The sequence below is a fragment of the Ailuropoda melanoleuca genome, chromosome 12 (assembly GCF_002007445.2).
Source record: "Ailuropoda melanoleuca isolate Jingjing chromosome 12, ASM200744v2, whole genome shotgun sequence".
Classification (NCBI taxonomy): domain Eukaryota; kingdom Metazoa; phylum Chordata; class Mammalia; order Carnivora; family Ursidae; genus Ailuropoda; species Ailuropoda melanoleuca.
The window spans coordinates 13,721,721-13,744,744 of record NC_048229.1 but is presented as its reverse complement, the minus strand read 5'-3'; the positions used below and the strand labels follow the sequence as shown (position 1 = coordinate 13,744,744).

The window sequence follows — 23,024 nt, the reverse complement described above, 5'->3', positions numbered from 1 at the left end:
TTTATATATAATTACACATATCTACTTGTGTGTGTAAATTATATATAACATGCGTATTATATAAATGCATATTATATGTATAATATGTGTTTATACACACACACACACATATTTAAAGATTTTATTTGCTTATTTGAGAGAGAGAGAGCATGAGCAGTGGGAGAGGCAGAGGGAGAGGGAGAAGCAGACTCCTCGCTGAGCAAGGAGCCTGATGTGGGTGGGGATGGATCCCAGGCCCCTGGGATCAGGACCTGGGCCGAAGGCAGACATTTAACCCACTCAACCACCTAGGTGCCCCGACTGTAATCCGTATATTATATATTATATGTATACAGACATGTATGATTATAGGTATAGCATATATGTAATGTATGTACTTACATGCACACACACACTTTTTTCCGCAGAGAGAGCCCTGGCGGGATAGCCTAGTGGTTAGGTGCCTGGGCCCTGATCTAGACCTTCTGTTTTCATTTCCTTGCTCCACCTTTCCTGGCTGTGTGATCTTGGGCAAACTGCCTCACCTCTCTGTCCACTTCATCAATGTGATGGATCACAGTACCCACTTCATAGGATTGTTGTGCATGTTATTATATGAGGCACACATGTAAAGTGCTTAGCACGATGCCCAGAGTGTGGTACCCACTCGCTAAATAGAGGCAGCAGTGACGACTACAACCTTCTTTGGAAAGACCCAGATTCTCTGTCCAGCTGCACCACCTCTTCGCTGGGTCAGCCCCAAGGACTCATTTTGCCTCACTGAGCCTGGGTTTCCCTGTCTGCATCCAGCAGGGCTATGGTGATCGTGCCCATTGCAGCGGAATCCAAGGCCCATGTAGGTCGTGTGTGCAAGGACACCCAGCCGGGACCTGTCCTCCCTCCTCCCGGCAGGGGCCTCCTTTGCCATCATTACTTTCTGCACCTCGTGAAGGAGGACAGAAAGGCCTTAGTGATGTACAGTTTTTCTCTGTGGCAGATGCTGTGGTGGCCTCTGCCCCCTGCCATTGCTGGGGAGGCTTTAATGTAAAGAGAAGGACTAGAGCAGATAGTAGAGAAGAGGGTGACAGAGAAGGGAGGTGAGTTCTAGGGCCCCCTTCCCCAAGCTGGGCTGTCCAGAGCTCCATTCAGTGTAGCCTTTTGACATTTCTCCTTTCTACTCGATCTACAACAGCCGCAGATGCCAAAGGAAGTAGACGTTGAGTTTTCAGCCATTCTTGCTAGATTATTTTCCACGAAGAGCACAACCCGCAGAAACAGAAGGCGGTGTGCTTCCTCCGCTGGAGACGGCGTTTCGGATGACCTCTTCTGATTATCACCTTTTGGTGCAAACTGAAGATGTGGGCCTGGCTGGCCATCAGGATGCCGGGTGTGCCCACCATGCCAAACGATGGGATTTCAGAAATTTCCCTTCTCAAAGGGAAATGTTCAGTTCTAGTGGCAGCTGGCATAGTGAGGGTTTCGCTCTCTGATACTGAGTGCATGATGTCCATCTCAGCTCAAGTCCATGCTCATGAATGTACGTCTCGTGCAGAGGCTTCACTGGAGACAGGATTTCTCCTCATCCTGGGTCTCATGCCTTCTTTTCTTCTCTCTTCTGTTGTGTTGTTTTGCTGTGGGATTCAGGGTTATTGCAAAGGTGTCTTCTGTGGGAGGGGTTTCACCATTTTGAGGCAGGAGGAGGCCAGATGGCTAGCTGGGTGGGTTATAGAATTACTGGTCTTGAACAGGTGGACCAACTGGTGCCTCGCTCACTCCCTCTGTAAAATGGACCTGATGATGATGTTGCCGGGAGTACCTCTCACAAAGTTGCTTTGCAGGACAAATGAGATTTTTTTTTACCCATTTTATCAAATAATGTCACTCCGCACTTACAAAACTTCTGCAATTCTTCATTGCATAGGAGTGAAATCCACCTCCTTGCCATGACTGTAATGGGACCTTTGGCATCATCTCCTCTTCCCTTCACCCATGATATTCCAGCTCTCAGTTCTTAAAACATGCCAAGTGCTTTCCCACCTCAGGACCTTTGAATGTGCATGGCCACATGGCCCCCTCTGTAGGGAGACTTCTTAGACTGGTCCAGCTATCAAACCATCCTTCCCTGGGCTCTAAGCTCTTTGTTGCAGTCATAGCATTTATCATAGTCTGTGGTTATCTTATTTATTGCTTACTTGTCATCTCTTTTTCTTAGAAAATAGAAGTCCCATAAGAACATGGGTCAAGTCTGCCTTATTGACCATTTTATCTCTGGCCTTAGCACAGTGGTTGGCACTTGCAGGAAATCAACTATTTATTCATTGTTGTCTGTGTGCCAGGTACTATGAGAAGCACTTGAAAACATTATCTTATCTTATTCTTTGTGTTTGGTTACAAACTAACCTTATTAAGAGTAGTAATAGAAATTTATATCACTTGGATGTAACAGCTACACATAGCATGATGTGCCCACTATGATATTAGTCGTGTTCAAAATGGGAGTCAATCCTGGCTTCCCTGTGTTTTCGTTATATGGTGCTAAGCAAGTACCATGAGTTAAATGCTTATATGATGGATAGATTGTTTCATGGATGGACAGTTGGTGGATGGATGGTTGCATGTGTAGATGGATGGGTAGATGGATGGGTGAATGGACAGACGGATGCATGGGTATATGGATGGGTAGATGGACGGATGGTGAACGGATGGTTGCATGGATGGTTGCATGGATGGATGGGTGGGTGGAAGGATGGGTGGATGGACAGATGGCAGATGGATGGTTGCATGGATGGATGGGTGGATGGATGGGTGGATGGACAGATGGCTGCATGGGTAGATGGATGGGTAGATGGACAGATGGTGGATGGATGATTGCACGGATGGATGGTTGCATGGATGGATGAGTGGATGGTCAGATAGAGGATGAATGGATGCATGGATGAATGGGTGGATAGAAGAATAGTTAGGTCCCAGATCTCTGAAATCATAGGATTCCAGGGTTGAAAGGAACCTTAAGATTCATCTAATTCAACCTTCCATCCTGTCTGCTCACGTGGAAGCCAGTGTAGGTGTGTTTGTGGGCGTGTAGGGGGCAGTTGAATGGTGATTTGGAACACAGGAAATTATAAGTATCTGTCAAGGCCTGTTTTGGATGTCATCTCCTCCAGGGAATTATCTCAGATTGTCCTTCCCAGACGTCATCTCTCCATCCTTGGAACACTTTGCTATGCCTCGCCTGTAGCACCCACTGCCCCCTGTGATCAGGTGAAGGAGCTGTGTATGTACCTCTTCACTTCTCTACGTTATGAGCTCCTTGAGAGTGGGGCCTTGTTGGGAGCTGCAAGGTGCTTTCCTCTTTAGGTGGTCTGGCCTTTTATAGCTGGCTGGTGTTTTCCTGCTGAGGCCTGTCGCTGCGTCTGGGATTTCAGGGAAATGTGTGTCCTCTAAATGTGCACAGGACACACAACATCCCCTTAGAGGGGCCCTGAATAGGATTGTGGTACAGAGGGTGGGGCCCCCTAAGCTATTCAGACTTCTGTTCTCTCTGTTCTCATGACCTTAAATGATATGTATATAAATTGTTCTAAGACACATAGCCCTAACTGACCTTGCTGGACTCGAATCCACAACCTTGGCCTCTGGGTCCATCTCTTACCAACTCAACTGGCTGCCATGGCTTGTGGAAGGACTGCAGCTTTGAGGTCAGCTGTGCCATTGCCCAGCTAGACTTGTGCCAATCAAGTCCATTGACAGTGAGGCCAACCTTGTAGGTTTGAGAGAAGATACGTAAAGAGTCTGAAACATGGAGCCTGCTGTCGCCATTTCTTAGCTGTGGAGACACTTGGGAAGAATGGGACAGCAGGGGCTGGAAGGCCACAGTGGTAGCACGGTTACCATATAAAAAGGGACACAAGAGGAAAAGAATCTCTGTCTCTGTCTTTCTCTGTGGAAAGTAGCTTTTCGCTTCTCTCTGCCGTCAACAACCTCATTGCTAGGTTAGTAGCAGATGGTTGGAGTTGCCAATCTGTTGTGTTTGTATCTCTTTTTCACCAAACCCCCTCCACACCCCCAAACAAACCAAAACAAACAAAACAAAAAAAAAGTAATTGGGAGTCCAGGCTGGGAATCCAATCCCAGGACCGATGAGGCAGCTGTGGGTTTTGTGCATGGAGAAGCCCTTTCATTTGTTCATGTGGGCACATCCTTCGTTCATTCGTGAATCCATTGCATGGATTAATGATTTCCTGGGGGAAATCACTGTGTTCACAGTTGGAAGAACGTGAAGATGACAAAGACAAGGTCCCCTCCTCTTTGACACGACGTAAAATCTGGTGGGGGAATTAGGACATGAATATAAATAACCCTAATACGAGGGAATATATTACAGGTGGCAAGCATAAACACTGTGGCTTAGGTGGTGAGGGTGGTGAATTATACTTTTGAGTAGGGAAGAGAGCTTCCAAGGAGAGTGAACATTTGAACTTGAACTTGAAGGATAAACAGGAGGTCAAAACGCAGGGAGGTCAAATCAGAAGTACAGAAGGGTCTAGAACAGGTGCTCTCAAACCAGAACGTGCATCAGAATCACCTTGTGAAGAGCTCACCGCCGTGTCACTCCCACAGTTTCATTCAGTGGGTCTTCTTGTGGACTTGGGGTAAGGGGTTGTGGGGTTCATGATGGGGGGAAGTGGGCAGGGCCCTGCAGGCCAGAGTAAGGCATCTGGATGGTACTCACTGTGCATCGGGAATCTATGGGATGCATTTTTTGGGGAGAAATGGAAAGCATTGAGGCCACGGGAAAGGAAGGTCTCGGGTGACATTCTGAGGATCTTGGGCCTTGTCCATGACTGCAACGAGATCTGAGTGGGAGAAGGGCCCAAGCTTGGCTTGACAGAAATACCTCACACCTCTGAAGGGACTTTCTCTCAGCAGATCCTCACTTCTCTGTTGTCATCCCTTTATTCAACCCCAAACACACCTGGAAAATAGGAAGGATTAAGTATGGCTTTTTGCTGAGGGGGAGGAAAATTGAAAGAAGAAATGCCATGGAGAGACATTTACATCTTGCTTCCAAGGTGGTAGCCACTGGTCAGTTATATGTGTCTATTTAAAGCTAAATTAATGAATATTAAATACAACTTTGAATTCAGCTCCTCAGTTACATGCAATAGCCACATTTTAAGGACTCAACAGCCACATGTGACCTCTGGCTACCATCTTGGACAGCCCAGTTATAGAACATTGCCACCACCACAGAAAGGTCTACTGGACAGCGCTGGCTTAAGTGATTGGCTGAATGAGGAGAAAGCCAGATGGGAACCTGGTCTTCTGAGCAACTCCCAGCTCGGAACTCTTCTTGCTCTATGATTTCCCTTTGCTAATCCATGGTAGGCATGTGTGTGAGAGTCTCCTTGCTTGGAGCTTTGTTTGCTTGCGATGCAAAACCTGGAGGCTCACGTCCCAACCCTGAGCCCCACCTGTCTGGCGAGTGTTCTCTTCTTTTTTTTTTTTTTTTTTTTAAAGATTTTATTTATTTATTCAACAGAGATAGAGACAGCCAGAGAGAGAGGGAACAGAAACAGGGGGATGGGAGAGGAAGAAGCAGGCTCACAGCGGAAGAGCCTGATGTGGGGCTCGATCCCATAACGCCAGGATCACGCCCTGAGCCGAAGGCAGACGCTTAACAGCTGTGCCACCCAGGCGCCCCGAGTGTTCTCTTCTGAACACTGTTGCCAAGGTCCCAGGTGCAGCACAGAGACAAGCAAACATGCTTTTCCTTGCCCTGCAAAGCGGAGACTAGCATAAATCTACAAAGGATACTTTTGCCCTTCCCCCATTCACATCACCTATAGGAATAATCCTGGAATTTTTGAATGTAGAGTCACTCTGGAGAGTTACCATTTTTTAACCTCTCATTTAATGGATGGAAAAACGAGTCCGTGAAAAGTCCCACAGCAACTTAATTGCCGGTCAGGGAGTTGAATGCCGGGCCCCCCACTTTGATTTTAGTCTTTCATCACCTGTGCATTCAAAGGACGTAGTGATATGGTTCATCTTGGCTGGACCATTTTCTGGCTAACTTGAAAATTTCCAGCTCTATTTTGGGGTCAGAATCTTTTCCTGTGTGTGCGAAATTTACCAACTGGGGGAAAAAAATTCAAAATCGCTGATTTTTTCAGGAACTGCTCCCTGATTTCCCATCCAAAGCTGCTCAGTATTGAGTGGGGGTCAGGGTGACCGTAATACTGAGAAGCTGGCAAAAATCCTTTACAGCCTTATAAAATAAAATGGATAGGGATTACTGGATGCATTTATAGTCTTTGTGCTTCCTCCTGAAGGATTTTATGGATTCTCTTCATTCTGGGGTAAATTTCACAGCCAGTATTCCCTGCTCTGTTCTCTACCTCTCCCACTCAGATCTGCTTTGTATATACCTATGCCTCGTGTCCTTGGGGAGCCTGCATTTTCCATTGAGGCAGTCCTGCAATTTCTTAAAAAGATTTTATTTATTTATTTGTCAGAGAGAAAGAGAACACAAGCAGGGGAGGCGGAAAGCAGAGGGAGAAGCCCACTCTCCCTGCTGAGCAAGGAGGGATTCAATCTCAGGACCCTGAGATCATGACCTGAGCCTAAACCAAGAGCTGGTTGCTCAACCGGCTGAGCCACCCAGGCGCGCCTCTCCTTGTGCTTTTAATTCGGCATATATACAATATTATTCTGTTTGTGTGAATCTAGCAAATTTCAGCAATCACACACAGGGGATTTTGCATCGTCTTTGCTTCCACTGACAACTGTAGTAAATTAAACATCACCAAACAATATAAACTGTATTTATAAATTTGATATACAGGAATTTTTTTGAAGTACTCCAACTGTTGATAGACAAGCCTTCCCAACTATTTACATAGCACATAGAAATCTAAAAAATAAAACATGAATATGCTGGGCCTTAAACCACTTCCTAATAGTGGACATAAATTGAATACAATTTCAATGTCAAATGCGCGTCTAAATCAGTTATTCAATGACATGTTTCAAACCAGAAAGGTGAATGCTTACTTTAACTGGACAAATTATTTAAAACCTTAAGAGGATAGAAAAAAAATACTCCAAAGGCACGGACTCTTTCATGCAAATAATAATACTGTGGGTTTAATTATCTTAAATATGTCTATTATTCATTTTAGATTTTCCCAGAACTTAAAAGTGCTAACCCATTCAGGAAACTAGTTTGTCTGACACAATTCTAAGCTCAAATTCTAATCACATTTTTTGGGGGTTGAATTCTCTGATTGTCTGACATCACATAATGACCCTGAGGGATGCTTTCTGCATTTTTTTTCCTGCTTTCTGGATTTTTGGTCAGTGGTGCCGTAAGATGCGCTAACCCTGTTTATTCACTATGTTAAATATTCAGGTAATTTTAGTTCATTTTAATTTCCCTGTACATCGTCAGATGTGCTGAGTGGCTGGTCTATTGAGCTATGTGGCTCTGGACAGAACAGGCTTCTATGGTCAAAGTGAAGAAGTTGCCCCAAAGAGACTTACTTTTAGTGCATATGTGTTCTGTGTTTTTTTCCCCTGATGCATCTGGTCTTTATTTCTGGGGTCTTAGTTCTACTTTGCCTATAGATCAGGCAGTGGATAATAAGGCAACATATTGCTTAGGGCAGACCCTCCACAGATGTTTTTGGCTACTAATTGCATCTAGCTTTGTCCCCCCGGCTGTCCAGGGAACACAGACATGGCACCCCAGAACTTCTGCCTGTTTCCTCCCCAGCTAGGCTTCCTCTAGTGCAATGCCTGCCCCTTTTTCCTTCCCCCTCCCTCCTTCCCCACCTCATTCCAAAAAGGTTGGGAGTGCTTACACCTGTGCCCAACCTAAATTTGCCTTAGGGGACCCTGCATCTTATTTTTCTCACTGCTGCTTCGCCTCCTTTTTAGGATTGTTGGTACTACATCCATCACTCGACACTGCCCTCTCTGGAATTTCAGCCCCTCAAGACTCATTAATTTAATCAGATCACCTAATTGGCACTGCAGTGGTAACGAGTGATAAAAAAACCCGAAGCCAGTGGTTCTGGACTTTTTGCCTTTGTCAGAACTATCTGGGGACCTTGTTTAAAAGAAATGAGAAGCCCCCTTGTCCCCAAGTGTATTTGATTCCGCACGTGTGGGTTGGGGGAAGCAGGGGCTCAGCATGTGTATTTTTAACACCGTCCCGAGGGTGTTAAAAAGCTAAGTTGGACCACTTTAATGTGTGGTGTGGAAACAAGGAATGGGACAGGCTCGGGGGGCAATTTCGGGCCCTGCTTGTTTTCCATGTGACTTACAGGCAGGTTGCGTTGTTCCTCTGTGCCTCCCCTTTCTCATCTTGATAATGGGGATAATTGGGCTGTTAGCCCATCATGTGCATATGTGATAAAATATTAATGAAGCACTTAGCACAATGCCGGGCACATAGTAAGTACTCAGTAAAACTTAGCTATGATTATGTTTATGACTATATTATTATATAATAGTGTAGTGATAACAGCATCGTTAGTAACCTAGCGATGTAGTGAAATAGTAGGCGTATGCTGGCATATAAGAAGTATCAACAAATGTCAGTTTTATCATTAGAAATATATACTATATAGTATACATACTATTATATTTCTGATTATATCATGTATTATCTGTCTATGAATTCCTATCTACGGTTTACGTCCGAATATATATTATACAGTATGTAGATATGCTACAGTCTTCCAACATGTTTTGTTATAGCATAAATATTAAAATTATAATAATGGACTATGTGAGAAAGTTACCAGTGGGTCTGGCATCTAGTAAGTGCTCATTAAATCGGTGAAATCCCCCCCATTGTTTGTAATATTCGTTAGCAATAGTAATATAAAGAAAAGGAGAAGCGGCCAGCAGCCTTGAGGGCTTTTCCCCCAAGCCCTGTGCAGCGGGCATTTTTCTGAAGAGGGAGTGGGCTTGGTTCCAGTATCCCTGGGGGACAGCCCAGACTGGTGGGTCCTGTCTGCTTCGGCCTGAGGGATGCCACCCTCACGGATCTGGGGTAGGGAGAGGAGGAAGTGTGCCATCTCCCAGGCCTCCAGCCCCCAGCAGGGAATTTGCCTGTGGATGCAAATCGGTAGGTTACTTGAGATGTGAGCGAGTCAAATCATTCTCTCCCCTGTCAGCTGGCCTCTCTGAGTGCCAGGGGATGTTATGACAATGGTCGCCCTGGCAACCGCAGCAAGGCGGCGGGGCGGCTGGCTGGGCCCCACCACAGCCCTGGGAACTCAGAGCCTTGGCTGCAGAGCCGGAGCCCTGGTTCTGAACGAGCAGAGCCCGCTGGAAAAGGAGTTGGGACTTCCTGCGAGAGGCCTGGCCCTCCCCCCAACTCTGATGAGCCACCCAGAAAAATGTCCCAGGGACTGACTGCGTGCCAGGCACTGCTCTGCACGCTGGGGGCCAAGCCTGTGCTGTTCTTTGGAGCTGGCATTCTGATGGGTGTGTGTGTGCGTGATGGTGCTGATGGGGGGCGTAACCATGGAAACCAATCAACAGGATCATTTGTGGGCTAAGGATAAGTGCTACTGAGGAAAAAAGCAGGGTGGTGTGATGGTGACACAGGGAGGGGGGGAGCGGTTGGGAAGGGGTGGCACCCGAAGGGTAGGAAAGTGCCATTTGTGTCTGCAGCTGGAGGAGAGAGCTCTGGGCAGCAGGAAGAAGTGCGGAGGCGGGGGTGCTGTGGGTTCACGGCTTCAGCTCTGCTGCGAGCCCGTGCCTGCCTGCCTGCCTGCCTGCCAGAAGGCAGGGGCGGTGGGGTGTTTGCCCACAGGCAACCCTGAGGGGGGACAGGGTGCTGTGGAGTCTGCCTCTTCATCTGTAGGCTTGTAAGGCTAGTTATGCCCCATTTCTGATCCTCAGTTTCCTCATGTGTACAATGGGTGGGAGATGAGTCCCTCACAGGAGGGATGATTTGTGAAACATCACTTAGAAGATCCTCAGTCTGCCCTGCCCTCCATTCCAGCTTTCATACACTCTGCTTTAGCTTTTTTTTTTTAATTTTTTTTTTAAAATAGTATCTAAGGAGCACCTAGCTGGCTCAGTTGGAAGAGCATGTGACGCTTGATCTTGGGTTGTGAGTTCGAGTCCCATGTTGGGTATAGAGATTACTTAAAAAAAATTAAACAAAACAAAATAGCACCTAAGCAGTGATGGTTTGGGGCTCAGCAAACTGAACCCCAGGGGCTTGCCCATAAGTCTCAGGGTTTATCTTGGTTTAGATTTTCAGTGAAAAGTTCCCCATTTCACATTAGAGATTTCAGACATGATTATTTATAGTTCTGTCACATGTCTTGACTTTAAACATTTTTTTGTTGTTTATGCTGCTAAATTTACCATCATGCTAATACGGAGTACAGTAATAAGGCACTGAGGATGCTCAGATCCAGGAAGGTCTGAAAAATTTTTCCATCTGCGGCGGAAGGTGCCAGGCTGCCCCCTGGTGTGCAGTTGGAGAACTACATCTCTGGGTTCCTTCTCTCTCAAGACTCCTGGGATCCTTCCCACTCCAGGCCCAGAGACCTTGTTTTGCACCCGGGGATGGGCAAGGCAAGGACAGGTGGGGGGCTCAGCATGGATGTGTTATTTCCAGGAGCCCTGCGTTTCTTCACTTGAAGGTGGAAACTTTGGACCTTTTGCAGTTCAGCTCTGCATGGACTTGAATTGAGGATGACCTAAAAATAAATTAGGACACCTGGCAGGGTGAGGACATACAAAGACCCATTTCTAATTGTGCTTCTAAACCTTGACCTCTAGGCCGTTTGGACCCTGTGTTTCCGCATAGAGCTATCGCGAAGAGGGCACATGACTGGGAACCAGACCCCGAGTTCAAATCCTGACCTGGAGCTGCGTTAGTCCTGTGACCTTGGGCAGGATTCCAATGGCTCTGAGCCTCAGTTTCCCATCTGTAGCATGCCAGTACCAGTCTAACACCCGCTTCAGCATTGCTGTGGTGCTTTTGTAAGGCAGTATCCTTGAAACCATTGTGGAAAGTAATTCATTTAGTGACGTAGGGGGATTCAGCTTCATCGCTGACATTCCCAGAGTGTGGTGGTCAGCGCCTTTCACACCCTCTGGGGTGAAGAGCCAGCTTTTTGTTTTCCTGGCACTTTGTAGCCAATGCTTTTCTAAAGTATGATAAAACGATTAAGTGGGAAAATAAAGGGGACCGAATATCCAAACAAAATACAAGCCTCACTTTGAAGATATTAGATTCAATGGACAGAAAATCACTGTGTCAAATAGCTGTCAAAGTAACTAAATGCTCTCGATTTCTGTACAAATCTGAAGGAGCCTGGCCTTCACGGCCTTCAGAGCGCGTGTCTTCAGGCCACACTAGAATAGCTGAACAGCCCTGCCCTGTGGCAGGGAGGATGTGTGATTGATTTTGTATAACTCGCTCTTGGTATTTAGAAAGCACCTTGAAACACACACACATACATGAACACACACAGAGTAAATGAATGAATGGCAGGCCTTGCTTCTCCTAGAATAAACACAGAACTCCCATCATTCTCATCCTGTGATCATGGCAAGTTGCTCTCTACGAGACTGTTCTCTCAATTTTGCATCCTTGGTGCTTGTGCTGAAGTCTGGGTGCTCTTCTGTTCTGGCTCCTCTCCTCTGGCCTCGTGATTCGTGTCTGCATGTCTGTCTCGTCTGCCCCTCTGGGAGCCCCTGCAGGCCTGGACGGGTGCAGACTGCTCTTTGAGTTCCCAGGGCCCTGGACAGACTCTTGTCCCTTCGAGCCGTGCAGTGAGTGCCTGCTGCCCACGGGAGCCCACCGCAGAAGGGAGCTGCTCCCCCTAGTTCCAGAACTAGGTTTCTGTCCCGGTTTTATTGTCCAAGGATCAGGATGCTTAAGCTCGTTGGAGAAAGAGGAAGCTTCTATGTAAAATTATCTGATACCTTGCAGAGCTGCTAAAGCTCTATGGCCCTCAATCTCCTCATCTGTAAAATGGGGACATCTCTGGGGTTGCGAAGGCTAAATGAAATAATGTATATGAAATGTTTAGCAGAATACCTGATATTATATATATATATACATATATATGCACACACACACATATACACACACACTATATACTTCCTATATAAAATATATACTAAGTGTAACTTATATATAGTTTAGTTATAATTATCAAATGTATAATATAGGATCATACATAAACTTTTATATACAAACTTATTTAATGAAATGGTTGACATTGTACATATATATATATGAGATGTATATATCATGTATATATCAGGTATTGTTTAAGTGCTTTATATATATGATTTCATGTAATCTTCATATATGTGGTGTCTATATGAACTGTTCACAGCTAGCATTGTTGCATGCATTAAAAATGAACTGCAGGGACGCCTGGGTGTCTCAGTTGGTTAAGCGTCTGCCTTTGGCTCAGGTCATGATCTCAGGACTCTGGGATTGAGTCCCACAGCCGGCTCCTTGCTCAGCAGGGAGTCTGCTTCTCCCTCTGCCCCTCCCCCTGCTTGTGCTCTCTCTCTGGCAAATAGATACATAAAATCTTTAAAAAAATGAACTGCAGTAAAAATCTAGAACTTATTTTAATGAATTGGCTGACATTGGCCATGTCCCACATGTCTTAGTTGTTGGTAAGTGTCTGAGTTTCATGAGGTTTGTAACTAATTATCCTATAAGTCATTCCAACTTATAGAAAAATGATAAGATATACGTGCACAGAAATAAGCAAATAAATCTCACCTATGGTAACCCAGAGACGCACTTTAACTTTCAACTTTTTCTGAACTTTAAATGGGGGCGGTAGTCGGACTTACATCACAGTGTCGCAGTGCAGAGTGAGTACACAATTGATCAAAAGTGTTTATCACAGTGTTTGGCTCGGGGAGAACCCCTGTTCGCTGCCAGCTGCGATTATTCGACCCCACTAGTTTCGGGCACCTGGTGGGGGAAGCTGCCGATTCCCAGGAGAATACGTCCCATTTGGGGAGTGTTCCTCGATCTCTACCTAGTCCAGCTTCAGGGCAGTTTTCTGGTTTTTTCCCTGCTCAGGTTAGCTGTGCTGTTGTCCTGAAAAGTGACTCTTGTTCTCTTTTTGTCTCGAGGGGAAGCCCCGGTCCTGTGGCTTCCCTCCCTGCCTTTCTTCCCTACTCCATCTGCTTCTTGAACCCATCTCTCTCTCTCTCATTCCTAATGCATCATAGTGGAGGTGCCCCTTGATTCTTGGTCCCTGGCAGGTGTAGGTCCAGTCTCCGGGTGATGCTGAAAACACCTCCCAGAATTCAAGCATTCCCTCCACAGACCATCAGGACACGGTGTTTGTGTCAGAGGAGGGCTCAGCCTGCCTTCTGCACAGACAGCATCTCATGTGATGTCTCGGCAGACCTGTGAGGAAAGGTGGTATATGCCCATTTTACAGATAAGAAAGTAGAGGCTCAGGGAGTGGACATAACTTGCCAAAGCCTTGAAACTGGAGTTTAGAAACTCATTTCTCCCACAATACCTGGAAGCTTTCCCAGGATGAGTGAGGGGTCCACGCCCGACTTTGGATTTCCCGCTCAGTGGAAAGGACGCGTGAGCACCTCAGGCAGCATCCTGTAAAGGGAGGGAGTTTGGGCTCCTGCCCTGGCTCCCCAGCTTCAGTAGTTTTGTGGATCTGGGTACATGATTTAACCTCTTGACACTTCAGTTTTCTTGTTCTCGGAATGGGCTCAGAGTAGCAGCCTCACAGCCAGCATTGTCGCGTGGATTAAAAACAAACAGACACATTCAAAGCACTCGTCCCACTGCCCCAGGCTCACGGCAAGTGTTTAGTAAATGGTGGCTGCTCTCATGGCTGTTATTCCTGAAAATGCTCGATCAGAGCCGACAAAGGCGCCCCCAGCAGCCATCACAGAATGGCTCACATCCTGGGCTTTTGACCCCGGTATCAAAGGAATCCCTCATGCAGAAGATTAAAAAGAATGAGATCTGTATGAACTATCAGGGAATGATGCTCGAGGCTTGCTACTGAGTGAAAAAAGTAAGATACAATTTATGTGAAAAAAAACAACCCTGCACATCCTACTATGCTGCAGAGTTTACACACACACGCACACACACACGCACGCACACATGCACACATACACATGTGCACACACACATGCACACGCAGGTATGGACGTGCACAGAGGCATAGAAAAAGGTCTGGAAGTATGGACACCAAACTAGTCTCAGTGGTTACCTCCACTATGTCCAGGGAGAAGAGGGCCAGCATTAGAGGGAGTGGACCAAGGGAGCTTATTTGAAATGGTCGAGCTTTTTCCACAAGGAAAAGATATACATGTGCTTGTTAAATAATTAAGGTTAAAATAAAGTTACTTTTTCTGCAATATTGTGGCCTTGGAATCAGATTGGGTTTGAATCTTAGCTCTCTACTTACTGTGTGGTTGTGAACAAATGGCTTAACTTCTCTGTGCCTAATTTCTCCATCTGTAAAATGTAGATCTTAACAGCATCTAGCCCCTGGGAATGTGTGGCTACATGGACATGATGTGCGGTAGCCCTTCAGCCTGGGCTTGGCACGTGGAAGTGCTCAATAATGGTACTTTTTTTTTTTTTAAAGATTTTATTTGTTTATTTGACAGAGATAGAGACAGCCAGCGAGAGAGGGAACACAAGCAGGGGGGAGTGGGAGAGGAAGAAGCAGGCTCATAGTGGAAGCCTGATGTGGGGCTCGATCCCATAACGCCGGGATCACGCCCTGAGCCGAAGGCAGATGCTTAACGACTGCGCCATCCAGGCGCCCCAATAATGGTACTTTTAATTCTACTCTTATTCTCATTTCATCGATGCTTCCAAATATAGAATTCCAGTGTGTTTGTTATTAGCCAATTATAATGCAAGGAAAAAAACTGTGATAAATGTTATAATGGAGTAGGTAAAAAGAAAATGCCAGGGAAGATTTAATAAGGACTTGCTGGAGAAGGTGACATTTGAGACGGACTTTGGAGAGAAAGTCAGACTTCTAGGAGTTGATGGGGTGGTCCCTCAGTTAGCCGTGCGTCTCAGTAATGCTGCATAACGAACGACCACAAACACCTTAGCTGCAGACAACATAAACATTTGTTGACCGTGCTATCTGGGGATCAGTTGCAGATTCCTGGCTCTTCTGATCTTGGCTGGGCTCACTCACCGCCAACAGCCGGGCAACACTTGGCCATGCCTGAGCTGAGCTGACCAGCTTTGGGGATGTCTAGGAAGACTTTGCTTTGCTCCACATGGTCTCTCCTCCTTCAGTTGATTAACCCACTAGCCTGGACACATTCCCATGGACATGGCAGATCCTAGGTAGCAAGTAGAACCATGCAAAGCCTTTTTCTATTGGTTGATGCAAGAAACTTCGCCAACTGATCGGAGGGTTGTGGGCACAGACTCTGCCTCATTTGTGAGTTGATTGTAAGGGCACATTGCAAAGGGTATGGAGGCAGGAGGCAGAAAGGAATCAGGGCATCTTTACAATCTACCACAGGTGGGCATAGAAATGACTTCTAGATGGGGGAACCTGAGCAAAATCATAGAGGGGGGACATTTGAGGTGATGTGTTTAGTGAATCGCCTGGAAATGAAGGAGAAATGGACTACAGCTGAGCCCCCATAATGTCTGAGTTTGAATGTTATTCTATAGAACAGTGTTTCCCTGACTCATTAGTTTGACACCACCATTGTGCTTTTTGCTGTACCTGTGTATGTTCTTCTTTTTTTTTTTTTAAGTATTTTATTTATTCATTTGAGAGAGAGACAGAGAGAGCATGAGTAGGGGAGAGGCAGAGGGAGAGGGAGAAGCAGACTCCCCACTGAGCTGGGAGCCTAACCACATGGGGCTTGAGCCCAGGACCTGGAGATCACGACCTAAACCCAAGGCAGACACTTAACCATCTGAGCCACTCAGGCGCCCCCGTGTATGTTCTTGAAACCAACTTAATTTTTAAAAACATACATGTATTCAAAAATAAACATTATACAACTATTGTAATGGAAAACTAGTATCACTTTGCCACGAATGGAAGGCAGTCAAGAAAATTAACACAATAAAAACAGTAGTATCATGGGATGCCTTTGGCTTAGTCTGGATCTCAGGGTCCTGAGACAAGTCCCATGTCATTGGGCGCCTTGCTCAGCAGGGAGTCTGCTTTTCCTTCTGCCCTCTTTCGCTCCCTCTGCTTATGTTCTCTCTCTCCGACTAATAAAATCTTAAAAAAAAAACAAAAACCAGTGGTGTCATTTCATCGTGCGCACTATTGTTACCTTCCCAAGGCTATGAGTCTGTGTCCTACTCTCTGTTATAGAGATCAGAACATGCAAGATGTTAAAGACATAGCATCACTGGACAGAGACTGTCTCCTTGATATATGGTCAGAGGGCTGAAGAGAGATTTGGAGGGAGAACAGGCTTACTATGCGACCCATTGTCACTCAATGCCATGCCTCAAGTTACGAGTGTGACCCCCACTTGGGAGATCTATTCAAGAATGGGTGTTTGAGTAGCGTTATGGCTCCCTGGTTCCTGCCATTTAGCATCAGGGCTTAGTCTGGGTTTTCAGTCTTCTGTGACAATGCAGCCTTAATTAAAAGTATGAGAGACTGGGGCACTTAGCTGGCTCAGTCAGTGGAGCATGTGACTCTTGATCTCGGGGTTGTGAGTTTGTGCCCCACGTTGGGTGTAGAGAGTACTTAAGTAAATAAAAACATAAAACAAATAAAGGTATGAGAGACACGGTGTTACTGGGTTTCTTTGACACTGCTTTTTTCATTTCTTTAAGTCAAGAAACCACATTGTTTTTATGTCAAGAAACCACAGTCTTATTTCTTTTGCCGTATTTGAAATCCAACATGGGCATATATAGGCATAGAATAATAAGCAGTAAAACTTTATTTATTTAGGTGAAAAGCCCGAGGAAGACAGTTAGTAAAAATCCCAAAATTATATGGTAAATAAAATGAGCGTGTATTACTTTTAAGCAATTTCTGTAAGTTGCTTAGATTTAAATCCTATGGCTTTCAGATTCAAGATTTAAATAATGAATTGGGAAGGCAGTTTTTAGTTTAATCCAACTAAAAGTACCTTTCTTTGCAGTATAACTTTGTACATTTTAAACGTTGGTGAAAGGATACATTTGCTTTTTAAAGAATATATATTTTGAAACATTAATTTTAATTTATCAGAAAGACTTTTTCTGGTACTGAGAGTTAGTAAACTTGGGGCATAACCCCTCCAAGGACACTGTGGCAAATGCTTGTGAGTTTATGGGGCATAAGGTCAGCACTCAGCATTTGGCACCACTTTGCATGAATAATCCCTTTTAACTCTCCCCACAATCCTGTGAAGTAGGTACACTTTAACCTTCAGTTTCCAGGTGAGAAAACCAAGATTTAGAGCAGTTTTGAAACTTGCTTGAGGTCATTCGGCTGCTGAGGAGTGCAGTGGGGATTGGAGCCCAGGTTAACCTGATTCTGGTGCCCAAGGTTCTAGCCCCTCTCTGATGCTGCCTCTTACTCCAACATGCTGGCATGGAACAAAAAAAATTAAAGACTTATATAGTAGAGTCCTCTTTCTCTGGTTCTATATGTGTTCTTCTATTTTTTGCAATTACTGATAAGGCTTCAACTTAAATCAGTGCAAAGGAAGCAAGCCTGCTAGGCACACTTACTGCAAGTAAGAGACGGCATGATCTCGGGGTCTGAGAGATCCATTTTGCTGTTAATTGCAGAGGTTTCTTTTCTGCGTGGCAAAGAAAGTTATAATTCTGAGATCTCTTTTGTACTGAAACTTACTAGAGTAGATAGAGTGGTAACTGTGGGAGACAGGTTTCATATCTAAATCTACCTTGCTTTTGGAAGTTGATATAGTATTCCATCCTGCGGATGTGCTGTAATTCATTCATACTTAATTTTTTGGTTCGTGTACCTTTTTATTTTTTTAAAGATTTTATTTATTTATTTGAGACAGAGAGAGAGCCAGGGGTTGGGGGCAGAAGGAGAGGAAGAGAGAGTCTTAAGAAGACTCCATGCTGAGCCCCCCATGGGGCTCAATCTCACCACCTTGAGATCCCCACCTGAGCTGAAGCCAATAGTCGGACACTTAACCCACTGCGCCCCCCAGGCTCCCCTCAGTGAATGTACCTTTTTAAACATTGTTTTCCAGATTTTGTTTTTAAGTCGTCTCTATACCCAACGTGGGGCTCAAACCCACAACCCCAAGACCAAGAGCCATGCACTCCCCTTCCTGAGCCAGCCAGGCGCCCCAACACACATAGTGGTTTAAAAATATAAATATAATCATAGTATATGCTGTCTTCGCAGATTGCTTTTTAACTGAATATGAAAATCTTGGGGATTTTCCCAGGTTAATATGTATCAATCTACCTTTTCGAGTTTTAAAAATTATTGTGCTACAGCAACGAGCCAGCCTTTATCCCATGTACATACATATATAAGTGTTTCTGTAGGGTGGATTCCTAAAAGTGAGACTATTAAAATGTTGAGACAAAAATCAAATTGCCCTCCGGTGGTATTCTCAATGGTTTCTCTCATTCTTGCTGACACTGGATAGTATTGTTGTGAAAGAAATGTTGCCAAGCCCATCTAAACATTTTTTCCATTAATAAGCAGGTAATAACATATACCTTGTATTTTCTAATTTTGCTGTAGAGAAGAAATAGAGAAAAATCTCTATCAATGATCTTAATATTAATAATCTCATTAATAATCAATAATTATTAACCCAACTAATCTCAATCACCTGTAATCTTACTAGCAGAGATAGCTACTGCTCATATTTTGTTATATACCCTCCCAAAGCTTTTTCTGTGCATCTATACACATATAGTTTTATAAATTTTTAATGCATTATTTGTACACTATAAATAATATACGTATTTTATACATTATCTTTAATGATATGCCATCATATAGATATGCTGTAATGTACTTACATCATCCCCTATTGTTGAAGAGTTGGATTGTTTCCAATTTTTTGTGGCTACTTTCAATTTAGAGCAAAGCTTTGTAAATATTCTTAATTATTTCTTTAGGATAAAACCCTACAGCAGCACTATCCTTAGAAATACATTGTAATTGACAGATGGGTGCCAAATGCTGTTAGTTTTTACAGAACTAGTTTTCCTTTCTTGTGTCATGGCATCTCTTCATAGGATGAGTTCTTGTCCAACTCATTCCAAAAGTATTCATGAATTGGTGAGTATTTGCATGTGAATTAAGATTCACATAGTACAAAAGGATTTCAATGAAATGTTTCTCTGCTGTGCTTTTCATCTCTTCGACTTATTTATTTTATAACTGAAGTTTGTACCTCTTCTTCCCCTGAAAAGTACAGCATTGGGAATATAGGCAATACCATCGTAATAACTTTGTATGGTGACAATGTCACTATGCTTATCTGCTTCTGGTAGTGAGCACTGCAAAATGTATATAATTGTTGAATCACTAGGTTGTACACTTGACACTAATATAATATTGTATGTTGACTCTGCTTCAATTAAAAATAAAAAAAATAAAAACAAAAAAATATTTTCTCCCCCCTCTTTCCCGCCCCCCAGCCCTTCCCTAGAATATTAGAAATCCTCCCAGAGAGTGTCGGCATTTACAAAGATACATAAGCGTAGACATTGTGTGGGAGAGTATTTCTATGTATCAACAAATCTCGGAGATTGTTCTGTGTCAGTACGTAGCACGCTTCCTCATTTTATTTTATAGCTGCGTAGAGTTCCCTTGTGTGCATGTACCTGCATTTATAAGTCTCCTGCTGATGGACCCTCAGGGTGTTTTCAGTCTTTTGCCATTGCCACTAGAGCTGTAGGAAGTACTCTTTTACAGTCATGTTGCCCTGGACGGCGCCTCTAGGTGAGTTCCTAGAAGTGGAATCCTTGGGTCCAAGGATCGGTGCAGTGGAAATATACATGATTGCAGCCAAAAGGCCCCCCAAGAAAGTGGCACCCCTGCGTACCCCTCCTCCTTGCAGTTAAACCAGTCTTTAAAATAGGGATTGGTTGGGGTTCGGGTGGGGAGGGGGCCGTGGGGAGATGCTGGCTTATCCTCCCGTGGCCGTGCCTCTGAGACCCGCCCTCTATCCTCATCTGTGTCTCCACAGAGCAAGCTGGTGAAGTACTTCAGCCGTCAGCTGTCCTGCAAAAAGAAGGTGGCCCTTCAGGAGCGCAACGCCGAGCTGGACGGCTTCCCCCAGCTCCGGCACTGGTTCCGGATCGTCGATGTGCGCAAGGAAGTCCTGGAGGTGACCGGAGATGGCCCCCTGCTCCCTGCCCCTAACCGGCCAGAAGCCAGCCCCTCGCACAGCGGGTTTTTACCTACGCCCGGCACATAGTAGGCCCTCCATTAATATGTGTTGGATGTGGGCACAGAGGATCTCTGATGCTGTCCAAGTGGGTTGTTAAGAGTATGGCTCTACGCTCGGTTGGATCCTCTTTCAGCTCTGCCACTCATTAGCTCAGTAACCTTGGCTGAGTCACGTTACCTTTTAGACCGGGGCTGTCCAGCAGAACTTCTGCGATGATGGAAATATTTTATATTTATTCTGTCTGATGCAGAGGCTGCCAGCCCCAGGGAGCTCTTGAATGCTTGAATTGTGATTAGTGCATGTGACTGATGAACTGAATTATTAATTGTATTTAATGTTAATGCACGTGGCCAGTGGCCACCTTATGAGACACACCTACTGAGAGCATTAGTTTTCTCATCTGTTAAACGGGGGTAATGATTGTCTCCTCTTCTGAAGTAGCTAGAATAATACAATGAGATGGTCCATCTAAAATGTTCTGCTCACCTTTGAGCACCTAATAGCATTCAGCAAACGTCAGCTTGTAATTTTTGTTGAAAGCTTTGGAAGTAACAGGGGTGGACCACATCCTTAAAATCCCAAGGATAGTGAGATTTTCCTACCCTCTTGGGTCCCAGGTCCCCACTGTTTGCAGTGACCAGTCCAGCCCTTCCTAACAACACCGGTCACTGAATATTCGGGGCCAGGAGTTGTCCTAAGGGCTTTACACCCAGGATCTCAACTTGAGACTGTTCAGATGCTCACAATGGTCTTTTGATGTGGGGACAATTACCCCATTGTGCAGAGCAAGAATCAGGCTCAGAGATGAAGCGACTTCCCCTGATAGTGAGTGGATGGAGCTGGCAGGAGAAAGCAGCTCAGAAGGACTCTGGAGCAGGTGGGAAGCATTGTGCTTTCTCCTCCTTTTTCTGTTGGTGGCAACTCGCTGAGCTGGGTAGACAAGGGGGTGCCCCCTTGCCTGCAGGACCAAGTGCTCTTTCTCACGGTGCATCCTTCTCTTCTTGCTTGAAGAGGCCCGGAAGACCATCTTCCACGTTTGTGTTTTTCAGACTTTGACCTCTATGTGAACTCGCCTGAACCCACCAGATCCTGAGCTAGACAGAGGACCCACCTGTTCCTCCATTCCCACCCCCCACCCCACGTGTGCGCACTAGATGGTGCATGATTCTATGTTCATTTCATTCCCAGGATGGAGATTTCATGTGAATAGCCTCAAAATGAAAGGTCACATATAGCTACAGGCAGTATATTTTATTTGCACGGGCCAATCCACTTTTTAGAGGCTTTTGGGACCATTTATTTATCAAGCAGAGTGAATACAGAGACACAATTTTCTCAACCAGGGGTTGAAACCTGGTGGCCCCAAAGCTGTTCTGATGTTTTTGATGCACAGACATTTTTTGTTTGTCTGATATAGTGTTTGCAAAAAATTTTTTGAGCCAATATCTAAAAGCTTAAAGAGTGTGCATACCCCCCCCCCCAGATCTCTGGCTTCTCTCTAAAAAGCTGAATTGCTGAACACCCTGAGCTGGATTCCTATCCGGTGGCAATGACCTGATTTCTGCTGCCCCTTTGGATCCTGCAGGCTCCTGCTAGTTAGCAGTTTTGCTCATTTACCTGGCTTGCAGATGCCCCAGCTCTGGCTCTTACCTTAGTCTGTCAGAATCCTGAGTCCACCAACCAGGGGATGGGGAGGAACTGGGGTTCCAGCTCTCTGCCTGAAGTTCCCGCATGAGTCCACCAGAGGTCCCCTTTCTGAGGAGGAACCAGCAGTAGGGGGAAGGCTGCAAAGTGACAGCCTTGGTTCTAACTTACTTGCTGTGGGACCCTGGGCAAGTGAGCTAACCTCTCTGAACTTTAGTGTTCTAATTATCAACTAATGATAATGAAAGCACTACTTTATGTGGTCTTTGTGACATTAAGAGAAAACCCAAGAAAAGCGCTTAAAACAGTGCGCCATCCATTTCATTTCTCGTTTATTACTATCAATTTATTGAACGGAAGCACGTCTGCTCGGTTAGTCTGGGTTTCTTCAGGCTTTGTCCATTTTTTATGTTGTTATTACTTTTGTGATTTTTTTTCTGTGACCCCAAATTTCAGTGAAAATTTCAGTGGGGAGTAAATGATACGATTAAAATGCACAAGTAAACCCTTCAGCAAAGAGGGGAATTCTTTTAGGTTGTGAATGAGTTCCTCTAAATGTGATTTGTTTTGTACCTTCTGATCCTGGACCATCACTTTTCTTCAAGTGGGCTTTATGAGCCATGTGTGTTTATTTGAAAAAAGCTCTAAATGACTCAAGTATTGTTTTCTCCTGCTCCCTGCCCTAGTGAGTTGGAAAGGCACTGATTTGGCTTCCTGGCTTTTGCCCTGCATCTGTTTTGAGGTGGGGAAAGATGTTTTCCTCCTTCTGGCTGCCAGTTTAATGTCTGTGTATTAGGGGTTGTGGGGAGGGGGGGGAAGGTGTCTGATTTGGTTGTAATACACATATATAGCCATAAGAGGGCAGAAGTATCCCACAATATTGTCCTAGAATCTCTATCTTTAGGTATCTAGTATCTAAAATTCTTATTTAAATAATATATGTAAAAACATTGGATACCATTTAGCTGTTATAAATGAAGGCTCTCCATTTTATATACGTACATGGA

The 23,024-nt window shown here is 44.9% G+C and overlaps 1 protein-coding gene across 3 annotated transcripts in view; it reads left to right on the top strand.

The window, feature by feature from the left end:
* KSR2 (kinase suppressor of ras 2) overlaps window positions 1-23,024 on the top strand; it is a 404,020-nt gene that overhangs the window by 61,639 nt on the left and 319,357 nt on the right. For all 3 annotated transcript variants that reach the window (XM_034638641.1, XM_034638638.1, XM_034638639.1), the window contains exon 2: window positions 20,170-20,310. In XM_034638641.1, coding sequence (XP_034494532.1) covers window positions 20,170-20,310 — 141 coding nt within the window. The remainder of the gene's footprint in view (window positions 1-20,169; window positions 20,311-23,024) is intronic.